Genomic DNA, 15,785 nt, shown 5'->3' with positions numbered 1-15,785 from the left:
GATATAGTGTATGAATTTATATGTAAGAACCTAATAATATCTCAACAAGCACTAGATTTGAACCCATAATTTTAATAGTATAACGAGTTCAATGTTAAAATTAAAAGTTGAACCCATTAAATTTAAATCCTGGATCCGCCTCTATATGTGGTTGAAGAGTTAACTTATCCATGGAGTTCATTAAAGAGACATTTTGGATCAGGGGATCTTGATCTATGAATGCATGAAAAAGAGTACAAAGATGCCCCTGAAGCCTTCAAAGTTCAAACAAAAGCACATATGCTGAAAGAGATGAATAACGTGCTATGTAGGAATAAACAGGAGAGGGAAAACCCAAAAAGACATAAAGTAATCACTAGAAGAAAGGGAAAGTCAAGGAAAAATTAGGATAAATAGAAAGAAAAAAAACAGGAAAGAGAAAGCACAAAAAGACAAAGAGTAATTAATGGGAAAAAGGGAATGTCAAGGGAAAGTACGGGTAAATATTCTAAAAAGTTTGAAGCGGGTAATTAGTTTCTCCCAAATGGGCATTTTGAGTAGATTTCCCAATTTTATTAGCCCATGTTTTACCTCATGGACCCGAAATAACTGAAGAAATTCAAATATAGCCAGATTTACAAGTGGTCATTGAAAAATAGCCACAGTTTCAAAAGTAATCGAAATTTAGCCACTTTTCATGTAAAGATAAATCTGAACGAAAACACTGTTCAAAATCCAAAAAATATTCCAGCATGATATACTGGAACTCCAGTATAATATACTGGAACTCCGACATAATATACTAGAGTTCCAATATTATGCTGGAACTTTTCGCGTGTTGGAGTTTCAGCATAATATGCTGGAAGTACATACACATGTGCACCAATCTCCAGTATATTATGCTGGAAATTTCCGTGTTGCAGCAAAATAATGGATATTTTTCAATGACTTTGCAAACGCTGGCTATTTTTCAATTACCAGTCCGAAAACCGGCTAGCCCGTGCGATTTTTACCCGAAATAGCCTTTAGGCCCAATTTATTGACAAATTATAGCCACTATTCCCGATACACCTCTAGTCTTTTTCAACTGCACTCTTCTCCTCTCTCTCTCTCTCTCTCTCTCTCTTCTCATCTTCTCCAATCTTCAATCTTCCATCTTTCTCTTTTTTCTTATCTTTTCTCGTCTTCACTCCCTCTTTTTTTTTCTTTTTTTTTTCTTCTCCTATAGTGACACCAACACACGTTTTTTTTTTTGTTTTTTCTTTGCGATCTCCTCCTCTTTTACTTAGATATAGAAATATCTATCTTCTTTTGAGTATTTCTGGCAAAAGTCAGGCGGTGGTTGCCGCTTTCTTCGCTTTCTGCCCACTTTCAGATATAGTATTGCATGATATTTTTTCGGATGACTTTTGCAAGAAGATGAGAAATAGAGAAAATAAAATAGCCGCTGCCTGAGAAAAGCTTTTTCAGGCCAAGTTCGGTGTCCTCCATTATCGACAATGCTCCTTAATTTGTACAATATGTAATTAGTGTATAATAATTGTATAATATAGTGTATAATCGGTGTGGATACATTATACACTAATGATACATTTATTATTCATTTGTTCTACACATATTATACAAAACTGCACGTGAAACATTTCGAAGACTATCGTGAGTGTTGAAAATATTGTATATAATATGTATATATTATGTATATACATATATATGAAAGATGTATCTACACTGATATAATGCATATACAATTTTTTTATTTTTGGTAATTAAATGATTTTATTTATCAATAGCAAATATGTACAATGTCATAACTGAAACTGGACATTCCCAGTTCCACATCCTCTACTACAGTTCTTCTATATCCAACTACAGATAGTAATCTATTTCTGCTATTCTCTTCTCTGTCTTGCTGTTCTTCGATCCTCTAATTGCTACTTCTTGTGCAATTTGCCTCACTATCACTTCCACTATTTTCTGCTGTTCTTGAAATACTCTTCTGTTCCTTTCATTCCATATGTAATACACTGCACACGCCAAAGTCAGTCTATAAACTTGAGCATGTGCATTGTTTCCAGTTGCTTTGCCTTCAGCCCATTGTATCTCCCTTTTCCATTCCATCGGTGTTCTTGTTATTCCCTGCCACTGTAGCAACTTGCTCCATATACCTCCAGCAATTCGACACTTAAACAACAGATGATCTATAGTCTCTTCTGCTTCATTGCACAAAGGACAATTTACTTCTTCTGCAATCCCCCATGCGTGAAGTCTGCTTCTTGTAAGGAGTCTGTTTTGTATAGCTAAATTCAATACAAAGATCCACTTTGGAGCCCTAGATTGTTGCACATTAATCTCCTCCATGATACTTTTTGATACTGCCCTCGCATACCATTATACCACTTCTTGATAGAGAAGTAGTTCCATTCTGCCATTTCCTTCATGCTGACTCCTGCTACTTCTATATACCTCTTTGCTTTAGTTATTTTCTGAACTATCCATGATGCATTCCTTGGTTTGATATCCCACACTTCTTGCTTCTTCCCGTAATATAGATGAATCCATTGAACCCATAATGCATATACAATTTTTATATAAATCCAATGTTCATATAGTTTTGTATATATTTTGTATATAAAGTGTATAATAGTATATATATTGTTCGACGATGTATAAAAAGTGTATATACACTTTATACTAGTGTATAATGTGTTAGTATGTGTAAAACCGATACACCACCTTCTTCCTCTTCTTATATCATGGGTATTTTTGCTTATGAAATATTATATTTTCCTAGTTGGATCACTAAAAATTTAATTTTTGTTTTTGTTGCAAAAGATTAAAAAGGGGATTTTGGTGGTTATGTAGAAGACGGTTGGGTTTAATGGAATTTTTGGGCTGAAAGGGTAGATTTTGATGGGATTTCACTAGGTTTGAAGGTTATTGGGGTGATTTGAAATATTTTGACTACTAATATTAAGAGGTCGTTTGGTAGCTGGTTAGAAGAAAGGTTATTCATGTATAAGGAGTAACATAACTTATATCATGTTTGGTAGGCAATAGTTATTTTGTATAAAATTCTGCATAACTAATACCATGTTTGGTTGACATTTTTCAATTATGCATAAATAATACATGTATAAGTTATGAGTCAATCTGTGTATTATTTTATGCGGGGTAGAAGATGGAATAACTAATACATGTATTAGTAATACATGGATAAAATACCGAAATGACAAATTTACCCCTATCACTTTACACATAAGGCTTCCTTATTTCTCTGCCAACCCGTCAACAGGTTTCACTTGCTTTCACTTGCCAACTATATACCTTGTCTTCTCTCATTTTTAAAGAACAAACTAGCAAAAGCAAACTGGAGAAGCCACTAGAAAATGGAAATACCAAAACTAAGAAGTGAAAATCAAATATGTCTAAACTTCACATAGTTCAGTAGTATGACGAAAAAGTGAAAGTAACACCCAAAGTTCCTAACTAAATTGTTTCCTACATAAATGGAAAGAGAGAAAAAACAATGCAAAAGAAGGCCAGGGGTATAGTTGTAAACAAGCATTTTACTTTAAAATTTATATAATGTATATCAATTTCTAATACAACAAACCAAACATTCAAAAAAATAATCTCTGCATAACTAATACCTGCATAACTAATCCCTGCATTACTTATTCCCGCATAACTAATCCCTGCATAACTAATACATGTATAACTAATACCTACATAACTCTAACCGGCAACCAAACGACCCCTAAGTGTAAAAGAAGGCTGCATTGAGGAGCCAGAGTCTCCGTTGGTTTTCTGTGTTTCACTTGCTAGCCCTTTATAATTGGTTTTGGACTATAAATTGTATGCCTTATTTTATGGATACCAGTTATCATTAGTTTTCACTAAGTGGCTACAAATGAAGTTCTCTCATTTAGAATCCATTTTATCAATGGGCTTTTTTATTTGTATACTACACCCCATGTTCCATTATTTTTATTATCTTTGCACTATTTCTTTGCTAATTCGTTCGAAAAGAATAATACATTTTTATATTTATAAATTAATTTAATCTTAAAATTTCTATGTTTCCTCATCAACATAGTTTTATAGCCATAGAAATATTATGACAAGTGTAAAATTATAAATTTCAAATGTTTAGCAACATGGGAATCGCGATTCTAAAGGAGTACGGTGCAATCTTTCTCAAGAATATCATATGAATTTTTTCCTACTTCGATCCGCCGTTACGTGTTTTGTCGCAATTAACGTGTGTTTGAGGGATTGTCAAGAGAATTGGTTCAGGTATGTTAAGGCTATCCCTTCTTTCCTTTTGGCATGATCCATACGATACAAACGAAACGAGCAAATATACAACTTTAATAAATGACTCTATTCATAGAAATACTAGAGATGCCTATGTTCTTGATTCCCCTTATGTCCTATTGTTCTATCATCTGTTCACGGGTCTCGGTAAATAGGTAAGTTGATAAAGTTTATTTCATGATATTAATCAAAGGCATATTGATCTTATGATATTCTGAGAAATCTTATTAACGTATTTCTTATGCATTTCATTCATGTATACAAGTACGTTGACCTATGACCAGATGGCATTATATATGTGTATAATATATGTATATGGGATATGGGAAAAGGTTACGGCGTTATATACGCACCACCAACTGATCAGCTGGTATACGTTGATGATTTTGCCCTCAGTGGCCGAGATGATATGATGGGATGCCCTCAGAGGCTTGATGATGTTATGTACGCATATACCTATGCATGGTATGACATTTATACGCATATGCATGACACTATAAATATTAATGATTCACAGAGTTATTCAGACTTACATGTTGAGTCTTTTACTCCATGTTTCTCTCATGTTTATTATTTACTGATTTTCATTCCTTACATACTCGGTACATCATTTCTGCCGACGTCCCTTTTGCCTGGGGACGCTGCGTTTCATACCCGCATGTCCCAATAGACAGGTCGAGAGTCCTCCAAGTAGGCTATCAACTCAGCGGAAGGTGTCGGTGCGCTCCATTTGCTCCGGAGTTGCTTATTTGGTCAGTATGATTTGGACATGTATTGATTAGTATGTCGGCGCCTTGTCCCAACCTTTATGGTATTGATCTACTCTTAGAGGCTTGTAGGCATATGTATATGAAAGATTGTATGGCCTTATCGGCCTATGTTCAGTGTACGAGTGATCATTTTGGCCTTATAGGCCCGTATGTCATATATATAAGTTTGTATTACATTTTGAGTCGTCCTATGTCGAGTGTTCCCTCATGTTTCATTCTAGTTATCTCACAGCAGCCTTTCCGTTTCATTTGCCCATGATAGTATGTAACGAAAGATACGTTACATTGGTGCTCGGTTGAATAAGGTACCAGGTTCCGTCGCGGTCCATCAGTTTGTGTCGTGACAAAAGTGGTGGAACATTGAGAGTGACTTGGCACGTAATTTAAGAAGGAAAAAGAACTTTTGAAATTTGTGTTTTTGAAATTTCAAGACATTTATGTGGTTGCAGAAACAAGTCATTGAAAGTAAAATGAAAAATTATAATTACATTTTTTCAATTTTTTTGTGTGTATAATAGCTCTCATACGGGCTGATTTTTTCCTATTATCTAATTGGTTATCATTTAATTCCACGTATGAGAGTATATTTGACAATTTCAATTTATTTTTACCAAGTGAAATTTAACATTGATTGAGAAAGAAATATCTTGTTTACATTGGAAGATGTTTTGACTTTTGACTTTGAGTTGGGTGAATAAGCCTAATTTAATCCATAGAATTTTTCATAATACAACTATGCCTCAATTCCAAGCAAGTAAGGATCGACTATATGAATCCTCATTGTCTATGTTATTCCATTTGACATTTTGCATCACATTTGTTCGAACGTTATAATATTGATTAGCAAACCGAGTGAATTTACAAGGGAATAGATAAGATGGCAACTTTTTTTCTGCACAAACTATGAGAGCCTAATCATCTTACCAATATTCAAAACTTCTGCCCAGCTAAGGCTCCGAGTTTCCTGTTACACAAGGATATCATAGTTGTTACTTGGACTAGTAGCATATTTTGGATCGATATACAAGCAGTTGGGCACGACGTTTTCTTCAAAAAGCTCGTCCTTGTCAATATAAGAGTGTCTTTCAACCTTTGCAGTTTTTGTCATAAAACTTTGTGAAAAGCTGATGCCTGTACTTGAAACAACAATAATGGAAGTAAACCAGTTAGGCATTCTACGATAGATGATCCAAAAGCCAAATGAAGTGCAGATAACTAAAAATAATCCTAGAACAACGACGTGCAATAACTGTTACCTTATATTAGTATATACTCAAATTAGTGATATAACGTTCTGCATGACTGTTGCTAGTGTGAATTAGGAATTTCAGAATTACTTTCAAAGGATAATGAAAGAAGATGTCACTTGAAAGCCTTTTGACCAATTGCTAATCGCTAAGAATTCAGACATTTCAACCACTTATTATTCGCACGATAGGATTTAAGCAAGTAGAGCACCAAAAACTATGGTAATATTGACCCTAAAGAGAAAACAAATGGAATATGTCGTTTTCTTTTAGCAATATATACCTATTGTAATCCAGTTTCTGGATAACAATCCCATTAAGCAAGAGCTCCGAACTATAAACAAGAGTTCCTGCAACAGTGATACTTATAGCCATCAGTTTCAAGGTAGCAGTTAATTGCTAGAAGGGAGAAAGAAAGAAATGAAATCATACCTTTTTCTAGATATGGAATGCATACTTTGTAATCTTCTTCGCAGGAAAGAATTAATAGATCATCACAAGTGACTTTATTATTCAATTCGTCGACCACCTGAAAAGCATTTAAAAAAGGAAAAAAAGAACCTTAATTGACGTAAATTTGTTATAATATTTCAAATTATTAATTAATAAAAAAGAATTTACGAGCTTGGATGATTTTATCCTGATCATGCACATTAGTCACACATCAAAAGCAGAAACTAAAACAACATTAAAAAGGAGTCATATCAATGCCATGGTTGTGTACCTCACCGTTCACTGCCATGGCCAAGCTTAGAAGGGTATCTCTATTAGGTTTTACGCTTGGAGTTATAATGACTCTTCGACCCTGCTAATTCACAGGAAAAAGTTAACTAATGATAGCCTGAATACTTCTCTAGCAGTAAGTATAAACACAAACCTTTAGAAGGGGATACTTTCTGGCATGAGCAAGTGAAACCTGCATATTAAAACCAAGTTCCTTTTCCTTTTTGGCATCTCTTAAGATATAATTTTTCTCATCGACAAAACAGCTTGCTCTTCCACAGCTCTCAAGCCAAAAATGTGTTACAATTGGTTTTCCGCATGCAATGGCTTCCAGCATATTCCTTGTTCTAACAAAACTGTCAGTAACAAAGTGCGTGGCATCAGAACAATTTGATGTGGAGATAAATCCCAATCTTGCTAAAATCTGCATTCACAGGCAATTGGAATAACCTTGAATCATTGCCAAGCACTAGGTTAAAAGTCAAATATACTCAAGAAATTGGAAGCACCACCTTTTTTTGCTGCTTGATTAATTTGCTATCCAGGCTCTGGCTAAACAAGACACGAATTTCACCTGTACCTTTTCGTCGTCGTGAACCTCTGGGCAGAAAATCAGGTAATTTTTCTGCATAGCCTAATCTAATAAGCTCTTGAGTAAGGGTTGATCTAGAGAGATTTCTCGTGTGTTGCCTGCCTTTCTTGTCACCATTAAGACTGTATGATGGATTTGAGTTTCCACTTGAAGTTATGTCAAATTTCATGTCTTTTGTCAAAAGATTAGTGGATATGGATATCACTTCATTTAATTTGGCAGTCTTAGTAGATTCGGCTCTCTTGAAATCCATGGACATCATCTTTTCACTTGTGACTGAATATTTACAAGGTGAGGAATAAGGTTCACTTGTACACTGAATTGCCAAGAGTCCTGAGTGGTTCTTTTCAGATGAAGACTGAATCCGTCTTTTAAATACTAAGAGTTGTGGTCTCCTCTCTGCCTTATGATTCAAATCGGGATACTTAAAGTCATTATCCTCATCAGCAGAGATTTGTAGAGGATAGAGATCGCTTGATCCATTTGATAGCCGTCGTGCACCTTTATGTGTCCTTTTCCCTTTAGAGACCCAGCTTTCCAATTTCACTTGACTCAACATTGCTGCTAAACTTTGATGGGTTTCTCCTTGTTTCTGCATGCTAACTTTTCTAGCTTTCCTTGATGTGTCAGTACCTGATTTGGAGACTTTTCCTCTCACAGCAGCCACTTTCAACAAATTGTCATTTAACTCTACTAGGTCAAGTGGCTTCCTTCTTTTCTTTGGAAAATCAGACTCTGTATTAGGATTGGTTGCTTGGTTCTCCAGGATCCTTAAATTTGAAGATACTTGATGCCTAGTTCTACGAACAACCGAAGAAAAATCTCTGGTTTTGCCTCTTAACTGCTCCGTTTCAGCTGAGCTACATTCAGTAGGTTCTGGTGAATTGCTATCAATGTTAAACTCTCTTGACAAAGCGATCTCAGGATATTCCCCTTCTTTAAGTATGCTGGTTTCTGGAATTTGACGGGCACAAACAGTGTCGCATTTCAAAGGAGGGGCATGTAGTAGGGTTTCCATAGCTTCAGCAGCCAGTTGAGTGTCAAAGCCAACATCATATGTATCAAGTGCGTCTGATCGATTTCCTTCAAATTGTTGCTCAAATTCCCCCACATCAAACTGCTCATCTGACTTATTTAGGAACTTGTCTTCAACATTCATATGGTCTTCCACTAGGAACTTTGGTTCGGCCTTATTTAAGCCTGTCATACTTCCCAGTGGCTCCTTACTGGACTGGATACTTGATACCTTTTGTTTCTTCAATCCGCACATCTTGCTGTCAAAGGTCAATATCTTTCTCTGTCTTGAAAAAGAGCCGTTTGCACTGTCCCTTTGCCTCTCAGGCCAGTCAATAATCCCCAAGTTTTTTACTGCATTTTGAATATTCATTCTGCTTGCCAACTTTTGAGGTCCCCCACGGCTTAAAATGGGAGTTGATATGATTTTATTCACTCCTCCAGATTTGACTTCATTGACTGCTTCTCCATCCTCTAGAAACTTCGGTTCCGCCTTATTTAAATCTTCCATAGTTCCCACTGGTTCCTTGCTGGATTGGACACTTGATACTCCTTTGTTCTTCAGTCTATAGTTCTTGCGGTCATAGGTCAATATCTTTCTGTCTCTTGAAAAAGAACTTCTTGAGCCCTCTCTTTGACTCTCAGGCCAGTCAAAAACTCCAGAGTTTTTTACTGCATTTTGAATATTCATTCTGCTTGCCAACTTTTGAGGTCCCCCATGGCTGAAAATTGGACGTGATATGATCTTATTCACTCCTCCAGCTTTGTCTTCATTGAGAACATCTTCATTGTTAACTGATAGGTAGTGGTCCACGAAGTCCAGAGCGTTAGCTTCTGATAGCACATCAGGTACTTGAGACTCGGAGTTGCTTAACTTGGGAACACCTACGCTACAAGAATGAATTGGAAACTCTTTATCTCCATCCACACCCTCCTCTTGATTAACTGATGAAACCCTCTCCTTGTCAAGAGCGTAACCAGTTAAGGCTTCCGTTTCCACATTCCCCTCAAGGATTTCATCCTTGAATATTTCAGCACCCTGACAAAAATAATGGTCCTCTTCAACTCTTGATTTTGTACTAGCAGCTATATTATCTACTTCTGTAGATGTTCTACCATTTACCTCAGGAAACTGCTTCTGTTGACTAGTGTTATCAAAATCTGTGCTTCTGGCTGAATCCGCATGCTGAAAAAATTTCTTCGACCTCCGTAGACATCCTGATGAAAATATAGACAACATTCAAGGTGCAACAAAAAAAGGAGATACACAATTGGAAGAACTCAAGTCAAACTGAAAATTAAACTATGCCATATATCACTCAGAAGTCATAAAATTATTAAGCTTCAGTCACTAAGGCTTCAGTCAGGAGGTGTGAGAGGTTATTCTGGACATGATCCTTGATAGGAGGGTGTTGAGGTTGAGGATTAGGGTAGAAGGTTAGTTGGCAGTCGAGTGTCTCCCTTTGTCTTCCTGTTTCCATAGTATTAGTGTTAGTATAATATTATTTTTATCCTTAGATGGCCATTACTACATATCTTGTATTGTATTACTTGTTATCAGTGCTTCATTCATCTTGTATCTTGCTACCTTAGTCTCGATTTTCTTAATATCTTGTATTGTCATTACTTGTTATCAATGCTTCTTTCATCTTCTCTTTAGTTGAGGGTCTATCGGAAACAGCCCCTCTGCCCGTCCAGGGTAGGGGTAAGGCTGCGTACATCTCACACTCCCCATACCCCACTTGTGGGAATACACTGGGTCGTTGTTGTTGTTATCACTAAGGCTTACTAATTTCTGTATAATTCTTCCTTTTTATCTAAAAACACATGGTTATCTTCCAGAATTGTGAGAATAAGATGGTATTTCGTTGTTGGCATTAAATATTTAATTGGACAAATAATCAGGAAAGTGCTATTCAAAAGTAAAATATGAGTCCATTCAGCAATTTACACCCCATCCAACATTTCCAATGGCATTGATGATGCATTTAAACCTATACAATAAGTTGTCCTCCTTGAAAAGTTTACAGCTGCTAGTGTATTGAGCTAATGCTAACAGGAGCACTTTAAGCTAGGAAGATGCTATTAGAGAGCTTTAGTAGGATTCCAAATGAGTAGATGATCATAGAAACCATATATCATTAGTTGGAAGAATCAAATTTACTCAAAGAGTCAAAGGTAATGTTCCTAAGCCAAATGCTTACCCACATAGGTTTGTTCAGAAACTGGTGAGAGTTTCCACTTATCCGACTGCTTTGTATACCTTGTATCATCAGAAGATCTCCACTTTGAGACACTTTCCAGTTCAGCACAGTGCATTCTTTCATCGTCAGTGTCAAGGACAACCTCTTCCTCAAAGTCGTTCGTCAAACAAGAATTCACATTTTCAACACAATCAGGGATATCCAAAATCTTTGCAGGAGAATCAAGGTTCTCCATTCCAATTGTAGGACTCTCAATGTTAACAGTATCATCCAAGGGAAGTGTATATGCATTCTCAGCTTCCATTCTGCTCCGATTCTGCAGAGCTTTTCGCTTACTATCTGATCACAAGATCATGTATAAAACTTCTAAGATGAAATGGACCTAAATAGAGCAGAATGTATGTATGTGTGTGTGTGTGTTTGTGTCTATACAGTAGCAGATGTTGCTTATTAGCTAGGGGTTCAATCAGACTCAATTTTTGACGTGGAACATGAATATATGTGTGAAAAGACACTAAATTTTAACAAATAACCCACAATTTCAAAACTAAAATAAGTTCAAGGCTAAGATTTTTAAAGGTTGAACCTATCAAGTTTAAATCCTAAATCCGCCTTTACATTTATGCATATAAGACTCATATAATTGACTGCAACAACTCAATAAATTGGCATTAAGTCAGTAGTTGATTAGCATACACTGGTTCACCTTTTTTTTTTAGGTGATTGGTTGGGCTATGAGTACACACTAAATATGGAAAGAATTGAGGGATATCCGCAATTCCTCTTAATCTATAACCTAATTCATGGAGTTTGTAAATATTTGATAGTTAAATTAAGCATCTATAGGATAATTCAAACTCAATTGCCAATCCATTTGAAATACCTAGCTATCATGCAAGGAGCCAAAACCTTTTTGTTTTTTCAATTATTAAAATTTTCGTGCAAAATCAAAAACAGAAATTGAAAAATACAAAAACGTATACATACGATCATGGTAAAATTTCAACTATTTTTATCTTCATCAGGATCATCATCAACAAACATCTACTAAATAATCTAGAACCGGCATCTACTAAATAATCATTTTGTGCAAAATAATTAAAAAAATTCATGAATAAATGGAAAAAATCCATTGAAGAAAGGACAGTAAAGTACTGGTTCGCGATATAAGTTGAATAGCAACGAGAATCAATTTTTACCTGAATACTACACGATTGGAAATTGAAGTCGAAAAATAAAATTAAATTGCAGAAACCGGAATGATCGAACTTCCTATGGAATATGTAGAAAGCCGAATATAGTGTAGTACGTGAGGTTTATCAATGGCAATTGGCAAAAATGAGGTTTTGAGTCTTTTGACAGGAAATGGAGGAGTCAAAAATAAATAAAAATACAAAAGCGGCAAACTTTTGGAGGGAAAGTAGAAGGGACTGGCTTATAAAATGTCCGTATTGCACAGATAGCCAGTCTTTGGGCTGCTATTTAAGTTCTAATCAAGGTTTACAAATTATATATATTTAGAAAAATGATATTGTATAGTCACTCTCAAAATAATAATTAAAAATATATATAATAAAATTATAAATTTTATATATTTTTTTGATTATCGAATATTAATAGTTTTTACCGCGGGGTAAAAGTGATCTTTGCCCACTTATTTAATGCTTAGCCAGCAACTTAAAAAAGGCAGCCTCCTCTTTTTCTCTTTCTCGTATCTTCTGCCCGCTTCAGCTTGTTTGGATGGTTGTTACGTATCGTTTCATAATGTATCGTATCGTATTGTATCGTATTGTAGTGTATCATTTGATGAGTATAATATTTGGATAGATTGTGTCGTTTGCCATCGTTTCATGATATCATGCACCAGCAATATGAAGAATAAACTTGCAATATTATAAAGAAAAATTACGATACGGGGTAAAATTACTACATAAAAAGGTAGGATAAATGATAAAATAAAATTATTTAACAATAATGAAGGGTGAGATTGAGAGAAAAGACAAGATAACGACGCAACCACACCAAATCGGCCGTTACATAAAGTGGCACATTTCGTCATTACGTAACGACGGATTAACGATACGACACAATAAAATTTAAGTAACAATCAAAACAAATATCGTATTTAAAGTAACAATACAATACAATACAACATGTAACAACCATCCAAACAAGTTGTTATGCTCTTCTACGTCTTTTTCTTCCACATCCCCTAATTTGTTTCCACTATACAAAATATTTTTCTGTCAAAAAACTCATTTCTTTTCACCAGTAATTCACAAATTGACATAGCTCCATTCATATATAATTTCAGCAATAAAAGTTATACCAATTTAATCTTAACCAACAATAGAATTTTACCTTCAAATTGTTGGCTTAAATTATTCTATAAAATAAAGATATACAAGCCTAAAATTTGATATACAAGCTTGAAGGCGGTTCAAACTTCAGGACTGAACTTTAGGACACTGATAATAGGCTAGATTCATGCAATTTGACGACTGTTTATGCCCCAACTTGATTATGTTTCACTGTGATAATATAGTTAAATGATGATAAATTGGCTCTAATTGTGAATTTCACACATTGCAGGAGTGACTGGCATGAATGAGGACTTAAGACTGTAATCGGAGCTAAATTGAAGCAAGAAAAGCCCCTAGAAGCTGAGTACGTGGGAAGACGAGAGAAAGAAGAGCTAAAATGGAGACCTGGACTAGCGCGACCATTAGCGCGTCCACTAGCGCGATCGCGCTAGTCCAGGAAGTCGAGGCAGAATGATAGGCTATATGTGCGGTCATTAGCGCGTTCACTAGCGCGACCGCGCTAGCCCAGTTTCGGAAAATTAAATTTTAGGGGTAAATTTGGAAGTTCGGAGGCAAATCCACTTAACCTATAGAAGGTCTAGCTCGCCCAAGAGATTATTATCAAGGTTTTCATAACTTAGTTCAAGGCAAGGAGAGGCAAGAGGCAAGAAGGATAATTCAACATCGAGTTCTTCCTTTCTTCCTTTTGTGTTTTACAATTTATGATGAAATTGAATATTATTTTGATGAACACTAGTATGAGTAGCTAAATATTTAGTCTAGGGTTTTGATGGAACCTATTGAAGGATGAACTTCTTGTTATGTTAATATAGTTTGCCCGCTTTAATCTCTATTTGTTAAACTATGTTCTTATTATAGTTAATTGATAGGATCCTCAATTAGTTGTGCTTATTTAGTGTGCATAACTCGGGAGAGAGTGCATATTTAGGTCAATTGTTGAACAACACCACTCCCAAAGTATATGAGGGATCAATAACCGAGGGTTTAAAGGCGGAATTAGGGATAACGAAGCCTTGGGTGCAATCTAAAATGAGCTGTAATAAACAAAGCCAGCTAGCGTAACTCGGGAGAGTGCGTCTAGTAAATTGTCGTGATTACTCGGGAGAGATTTGCGGTAATAAGAGTGCTCATGATTGATAGAGACGATTAGGCAATTCTATGTGAAACATAACCGGAAGGGATTCCGTCAATAGGGGAAATCATAACCTTAGAACCTTCTCTTAATTGTTTACAACTTAATCATAGTTAGTTTTCAGTTTCTTATTTACATTTATTCGCAGTTAGTAGAAACATCCTCAATTGTTATTCAGAAAGTTTGGGAAGTTGATTACGTAGAATTTCGTAAGTCTAACGAGAGTAATTGATAGGTTAATTCCTTATGGGTTGGACTCTGAGCTAAATATTCAGATTATATTTGCAACATCCGCATATCCTTTTTATAAGGCATAGTTGGACGTGATCTTAACACGATCATGAATTTTTGAATTTAATACACTCATTGGTGGTCATAGAACACTCTATATCGTCTATAAATTCATAAGTACTGTAAGTTGAATAGAGTACAATGAAATGATGGTAATGTTTTTCTTAGTAGTATACACACCAAATATTATAATTTTTATGCTTTTTTTTTTGGATAAATATACTAATATAAATTAATTTTCATCATGAACTATGTCTTTGTAATTGCATATGAAAATTCTATTTGAAATAAAACTAGTTTGCGCTAATATCATGAAATGTTTAACTAACAAAATTTTGAATCATCTAAAGTCCACTTTTTTTCCTCTGTTGAGTTAATTTCACTTTTTCTCTTTTTCATTAACATCATAATCTAATTTCTGCCGCCCTATCTTTTTATGTTTTTCTTAAGACAATTTTCATATTTTCTTATAAACAAAGCAAATTTCGTTTATAATTTTCTTAGATAAGAATTATCTCATATTTGGATGAAACTTCAGCACATATATTTTCTGCTTTACATTGTTAATCCTGAAAAGGAAGAATTAGATTTTTCATTTTAGTTATATTTTACTAAAGATTGACTGATTTGAGTAATATGAAAATGGAAACAAAATCCAAACTTATGAAACAAGTTATACAACTGAAACTTTTAATTATTAAAATGAAGAAACAAGTTATACAACTAATTCTTTTTTTTTTTTTTTTTAATTAAAATAAGGACAACTCCATCAAATAAAAATGATAAAAAAGGGCATGAAAAAATGATATAAAAACCATTGAGGGGCGTTCCGAGAATCGAACTCGGGACCTCTCGCACCCAAAGCGAGAATCATACCACTAGACCAAACGCCCACTACGTTTAATGCAAAGCTCATAAATTATGTTAAATATTATATTAAATAAGCAGGACAGAAATAAGATACAACTCTATAGCGACAACAACATCAACATACCCAGTGTATTCTCAGAAGTGGGATCTGGGGAGGATAGTATGTACGCAGTCCTTACCCATACCTTGTGATGATAGAGAAGTTGTTTCCGAAAGACCCTCGACTCAATAAAGGAAAATCACAGCAGTTACGACAAAGAACTACGGAAAACGAAATAGTAACAACATTCAGAAAAAACAAAAACGAAGAAAAGGAAACATC

General features: G+C 35.1%; 2 protein-coding genes and 1 non-coding gene across 5 annotated transcripts; all 3 read right to left on the bottom strand.

Annotated features, from left to right (window-relative positions):
* LOC109222269 lies at window positions 1,846-2,337 on the bottom strand. Its single transcript, XM_019386643.1, has one exon. It carries the CDS (start codon window positions 2,335-2,337, stop codon window positions 1,846-1,848), a length of 492 nt encoding a protein of 163 aa, XP_019242188.1.
* On the bottom strand, window positions 5,892-12,150 carry LOC109215202. Of its 3 annotated transcripts, XM_019379230.1 has the most exons (9): window positions 12,046-12,150; window positions 10,847-11,185; window positions 9,766-9,860; window positions 7,549-9,681; window positions 7,191-7,460; window positions 7,038-7,118; window positions 6,746-6,842; window positions 6,597-6,663; window positions 5,892-6,197 (listed from the first exon to the last, which is right to left on the bottom strand). In XM_019379230.1, exons 2-9 carry the CDS (start codon window positions 11,148-11,150, stop codon window positions 6,152-6,154), a joined length of 3,093 nt encoding a protein of 1,030 aa, XP_019234775.1. In that variant the 5' UTR covers window positions 11,151-11,185; window positions 12,046-12,150; the 3' UTR covers window positions 5,892-6,151. The 3 variants fall into 3 exon arrangements, 2 of the variants coding, with proteins under 2 accessions (XP_019234775.1, XP_019234768.1); XM_019379223.1 differs by having other exon boundaries at window positions 7,549-9,860; XR_002066324.1 differs by lacking the exon at window positions 5,892-6,197 and having other exon boundaries at window positions 7,043-7,118; window positions 7,549-9,860.
* On the bottom strand, window positions 15,415-15,486 carry TRNAP-UGG. Its single transcript has one exon. It is a non-coding gene; the product is annotated as a tRNA-Pro (tRNA).

This window comes from Nicotiana attenuata, chromosome 2 (assembly GCF_001879085.1).
Source record: "Nicotiana attenuata strain UT chromosome 2, NIATTr2, whole genome shotgun sequence".
NCBI classification, from domain to species: Eukaryota; Viridiplantae; Streptophyta; class Magnoliopsida; order Solanales; family Solanaceae; genus Nicotiana; species Nicotiana attenuata.
The sequence above is the reverse complement of the archived record's forward strand: the minus strand, read 5'-3'. Positions and strand labels throughout refer to the sequence as shown.